The sequence below is a fragment of the Coregonus lavaretus genome (genome assembly GCF_964263955.1).
Source record: "Coregonus lavaretus genome assembly, contig: HAP1_SCAFFOLD_322, whole genome shotgun sequence".
Taxonomy (NCBI): Eukaryota; Metazoa; Chordata; class Actinopteri; order Salmoniformes; family Salmonidae; genus Coregonus; species Coregonus lavaretus.
The window spans coordinates 521,372-527,371 of NW_028163312.1; the positions used below are offsets into that span (position 1 = coordinate 521,372).

General features: G+C 44.4%; 1 protein-coding gene across 1 annotated transcript in view; it reads left to right on the forward strand.

Moving 5' to 3' along the window:
- map3k22 (mitogen-activated protein kinase kinase kinase 22) overlaps positions 1-3,657 on the forward strand; it is a gene marked incomplete at its 3' end in the record, with an annotated part of 65,000 nt that extends 61,343 nt beyond the window's left edge. The window contains exons 6-7 of the mRNA XM_084193100.1: positions 1,526-1,625; positions 3,553-3,657. Coding sequence (XP_084049226.1) covers positions 1,526-1,625; positions 3,553-3,657 — 205 coding nt within the window. The remainder of the gene's footprint in view (positions 1-1,525; positions 1,626-3,552) is intronic.
- Positions 3,658-6,000: the final 2,343 nt, after the last annotated feature.

Below are 6,000 nucleotides of genomic sequence, written 5' to 3' on the forward strand. Positions count from 1 at the left end.
AGTACATTTACTACTGGTGACATATGTAATGGGGAATTGATTAAACTTTTTTTTTAAAGGGTAAACAATTCACACAATGAAACAATGAATGCGCAAGAACTGGCGGGAGACAGCTGAGCCAGTCTGGAGAGAGACTAGACAGCTGAGCCAGTCTGGAGAGAGACTAGACTACTGAGCCAGTCTGGAGAGAGACAGCTGAGCCAGTCTGGAGAGAGACTAGACTACTGAGCCAGTCTGGAGAGAGACTAGACAGCTGAGCCAGTCTGGAGAGAGACTAGACTACTGAGCCAGTCTGGAGAGAGACAGCTGAGCCAGTCTGGAGAGAGACTAGACTACTGAGCCAGTCTGGAGAGAGACTAGACAGCTGAGCCAGTCTGGAGAGAGACTAGACAGCTGAGCCAGTCTGGAGAGAGACAGCTGAGCCAGTCTGGAGAGAGACTAGACTACTGAGCCAGTCTGGAGAGAGACTAGACAGCTGAGCCAGTCTGGAGAGAGACTAGACGGCTGAGCCAGTCTGGAGAGAGACTAGACGGCCGAGCCAGTCTGGAGAGAGACTAGACAGCTGAGCCAGTCTGGAGAGAGACTAGACGGCTGAGCCAGTCTGGAGAGAGACTAGACTACTGAGCCAGTCTGGAGAGAGACTAGACGGCTGAGCCAGTCTGGAGAGAGACTAGACGGCTGAGCCAGTCTGGAGAGAGACTAGACTGCTGAGCCAGTCTGGAGAGAGACTAGACGGCCGAGCCAGTCTGGAGAGAGACTAGACAGCTGAGCCAGTCTGGAGAGAGACTGTCTTCACCACACACCCATCCCGTTCTTAATTTGACATTATATTTAAGACACATTATCGTCACACATATTTTAGATTCACTGACAGCCACAACTCAATAACCAGCTTATTGCCACGCGCCCAAACTGCAGGCTAAATAAGCAGAGGCCTACAAGCTTGTGATTTGAAATAATCCATAGCTATTTCTTTTAAAATAAGCTAATGATCCTCGATTCCTCTGTGGCTAAGTCATACTTTGACTTTCCTATTGGACCCAACACGATGCCATTTCTCAAATGGCCGGTAAAATAAAATCTTCCCAATCACGTTTTCCGGCACCACATTAACAGAAACCCTGACACACCGCACGATTAGCCCAGCGTCGTCAGGGTTAGGGGAGGCTTTACTTGGTTCATGGCGCTGTAGCGGCTCCTTGTGGCGGGCCGGGCTCCTGCAGGCTGACCTCGGTCGTCAGTTGAACAGTGTTTCCTCCGACACATTGGTGCGGGCGGGTGTTAAGAAGCGCGGTTTGGCGGGTCATGTTTCGGGGAGGACTCTACCTTCGCCCGTTGGGGTGTTGCAGCGATGAGACAAGATCGAAATTGGGGTGAAAAAGGGGGTATAAAAATTAATCAATAAACAGAGAAGCAGGAGCATCACCAGACAAACACTAGTCTGTTACCGTCCAGTCACACCAGGAGAGATGACTGGCTGACCTCTAACCCCTTATCTCTAACCTCTGACCCCTCTGTTCCTCAGCATCATCCCATTTCAGCGACCCCTGAAGATCAAGGAGCTGCTTCAGAAGGTCACGGAGGCCTTCGGACAACAGATGGACCTCTTCTACACAGACAAGGAGGTAGAGACAATAACATAACATAACAATGTCACATATAATATAACGTTTAACATTTAAGTCATTTAGCAGATGCTCTTATCCAGAGCGACTTACAGTTAGTGAGTGCATACATTTTTCATACTTTTTTTTTTCATATAACATAACATTACATAACAATATAACATATGGTTGATGACTTTTTCAACGCAGATTCCACATTAGGTTGACAATGACGTTGAAACAATGTTGATTCAACCAGTGTGTGCTCAGTGGGATGAAGCTGGTTGGCGGCCATATTGGAAAATGTGTACCCTATGGTTAAGTCTGCAATAGCTAGGCATCATTGTTTAGACTGTTCCTAGCTTTATTTAACATGTGGTGCACTTATGAAGCCATTTTGTGAAAATGGGTTACCTGTACCTCTTTGCTAAATGTAATGCATTCCTATGGGATTTCATATAGGGTGCAATGTATGGGGAATTTCATAATGTTCACACATTAATGTTAACGCCTGGCCAAACTGAGCAATCGGGGGAGAAGGGCCTTGGTCAGGGAGGTGACCAGGAACCCAATGGTCACTCTGACAGAGCTCCTCTGTGGAGATGGGAGAACTTTCCAGAAGGACAACCATCTCTGCAGCACTACACCAATCAGGCCTTTATGCTAGAGTGGCCAGACGGAAGCCACTCCTCAGTAAAAGGCACATGACAGCCCGTTTGGAGCTTGCCAAAAGACACCTAAAGGACTCTCAGACCATGAGAAACAAGATTCTCTGGTCTGATGAAACCAAGATTGATCTCTTTGTCCTGAATGCCAAGCGTCACGTCTGGAGGAAACCTGGCACCATCCCTACGGTGAAGCATGGTGGTGGCAGCATCATGCTGTGGGGATGTTTTTCAGCGGCAGGGACTGGGAGACTAGTCAGGATCGAGGGAAAGATGAATGGAGCCAAGTACAGAGAGATCCTTGATGAAAACCTGCTCCAGAGCGCTCAGGACCTCAGACTGGGTCGAAGGTTCACCTTCCAACAGGACAACAACCCTAAGCACACAGCCAAGACAACGCTTCGGGACAAACCTCTGAATGTCCTTGAGTGGCCCAGCCAGAGGCCGGACTTGAACCCGATCGAACATCTCTGGAGACCTGAAAATAGCTGTGCAGCGACGCTCCCCATCCAACCTGACAGAGCTTGAGAGGATCTGCAGAGAAGAATGGGAGAAACTCCCCAAATACAGGTGTGCCAAGCTTGCAGCGTCATACCCAAGAAGACTCAAGGCTGTAATCGCTGCCAAAGGTGCTTCAACAGAGTACTGAGTAAAGGGTCTGAATACTTTCCGAATGCACTGTAATATAACAATATAACATAACAATATAACAAAATGATATCACACCACATCATAACATAACTGTAAGTATCTTGTCTCAGAAAATAGTGACTTTTTCCACATTTTGTTACGTTACAGCCTTATTCTAAAATGGATTAAAGAAAACAATTTCCACAGCAATCTACACACAATACCCCATAATGACAAAGCAAAAACAGGTTTTTAGAAATTTTTGCACATTTATAAAAAACAAAAAACACATACCTTATTTACATATGTATTCAGACCCTTTGCTATGAAACTCGAAATTGAGCTCAGGTGCACCCTGTTTCCATTGATCATCCTTGAGATGTTTCTACAACTTGATTGGAGTCCACCTGTGGTAAATTCAATTGATCGGACATGATTTGGAAAGGCACACACCTGTCTATATAAGGTCCAACCTCAGCAATCTACACACAAGTATCTTGTCTCAGACTTAATAACTGGAAGTATCTTGTCTCAGACTTAATAACTGGAAGTATCTTGTCTCAGACTTAATAACTGGAAGTATCTTGTCTCAGACTTAATAACTGTAAGTGACTCTGGATGAGACTAAATGTAATGTAAACATCTCCCTGCAGCGGCTGGTTCCTCTAAAGAGCCAGGAGGATGTTGACAGAGCGGTGCTCAACGTGGGCTCTACCAGCCTGCTCAGACTACTGCTGAAAACACCCACCAACAACCATGTGAGTCCACATATTCACACACATACACACATCTCGTCAGCCTTCTAATATCCACTTCATCAGTGGCAGTTTAGAAGGCATTGTCAGAGCAGTATACATGCAACAAATATTGAGTCAGTCTTTATCTGTCCCTATAGAAAACTCCCTTCTCTCCAGGACAACAATGTTATGACATGGATATTATTTAGTTATGAGTCATTAGGATTCAGAGAAATGCTCTAATGCGTACTAATGTGATTAACTGATTAGAGAGAAGTTCATTACACTATAATTAATTAGCGCTAAAAGGTTGTAGATAACAAGTAAGCTACATTAAATAAGACATCTAATCTAATCTGTTGTGACATACAGTACCAGTCAAAAGTTTAGACACACCTACTCATTGAAGGGTTTTTCTTTATTTTTACTATTTTCTACATTGTAGAATAATAGTGAAGACATCAAACTATGAAATAACACATATGGAATCATGTAGTAACCAAAAAAGTGTTAAACAAATCAAAATATATTTTAGATTCTTCAAAGTAGCCACCCTTTGCCTTGATGACAGCTTTGCACACTCTTGGCATTCTCTCAACCAGCTTCACCTGGAATGCTTTTCCAACAGTCTTGAAGGAATTCCCACATATACTGAACACTTGTTGGCTGCTTTACCTTCACTCTGCGGTCCAACTCATCCCAAAACATCCCAATTGGGTTGAGGTCGGGTGATTGTGGAGGCCAGGTCATCTGATGCAGCACCATCACTCTCCTTCTTGGTCAAATAGCCCTTACACAGCCTGGAGGTGTGTTGGGTCATTGTCCTGTTGAAAAACAAATGATAGTCCCACTAAGCCCAAACCAGATGGGATGGCGTATCGCTGCAGAATGCTGTGGTAGCCATGCTGGTTAAGTGTGGCTTGAATTCTAAATAAGTCACATACAGTGTCACCAGCAAAGCACCCCCACACCATAACACCTCCTCTTCCATGCTTCACGGTGGGAACCACACATGCGGAGATCATCCATTCACCTTCTCTGCGTCTCACAAAGACACGGCGGTTGGAACCAAAAATCTCAAATTTGGAATCATCCGACCAAAGGACATATTTCCACCGGTCTAATGTCCATTGCTCGTGTTTCTTGGCCCAAGCAAGTCTCTTCTTCTTATTGGTGTCCTTTAGTAGTGTTTTTTTTTGCAGCAATTAGACAATGACGGCCTGATTCACACAGTCTCCTCTGAACAGTTGATGTTGAGATGTGTATGTTACTTGAACTCTGTGAAGCATTTGGGCTGCATTCTGAGGTGCAGTTAACTCTAATGAACTTATCCTCTGCAGCAGAGGTAACTCTGGGTCTTCCTTTCCTGTGGCGGTCCTCATGAGAGCCAGTTTCATCATAGCCCTTGATGGTTTTTGCGACTGCACTTGAAGATACTTTGAAAGTTCTTGAAATGTTCCTTATTGACTGACCTTCATGTCTTAAAGTAATGATGGACTGTCGTTTCTCTTTGCTTATTTGAGCTGTTCTTGCCATAATATGGACTTTGTCTTTTACCAAATAGGGCTATCTTCTGTATACCAACCCTACCTTGTCACAACACAATTGATTGGCTCTAACACATTAAGAAGGAAAGAAATTCCACAAATTAACTTTTAACAAGGCACACCTGTTAATTGAAATGCATTCCAGGTGACTACCTCATGAAGTTGGTTGAGAGAATGTCAAGAGTGTGCAACGCTGTCTTCAAGGCAAAGGGCGGCTATTTGAAGAATCTCAAATATAAAATACATTTTGATTTGTTTAACACTATTTTGGTTACTACATGATTCCATATGTGTTATTTCATAGGTGTGATGTCTTCACTATTATTCTACAATGCAGAAAATAATAAAACTAAAGAAAACCCCTGGAATGAGTAGGTGTGTCCAAACCTTTGACTGGTAGTGTATATAGAGATGAACTAACTAACTGGCTGTGCCACAAAGGCATGTCAAACTTATTCCACAGAGGGCCAGAGTGTCTGCAGGTTTTCGCTCCTCCCTTGTACTTGATTGATGAATTAAGGTCACTGATTAGTAAGGAACTCCCCTCACCTGGTTGTCTAGGTCTTAGTAAGGAACTCCCCTCACCTGGTTGTCTAGGTCTTAGTGAGGAACTCCCCCCACCTGGTTGTCTAGGTCTTAGTAAGGAACTCCCCTCACCTGGTTGTCCAGGTCTTAGTAAGGAACTCCCCTCACCTGGTTGTCTAGGTCTTAGTAAGGAACTCCCCTCACCTGGTTGTCTAGGTCTTATTAAGGAACTCCAATCACCTGGTTGTCTAGGTCTTAGTAAGGAACTCCCCTCACCTGGTTGTCTAGGTCT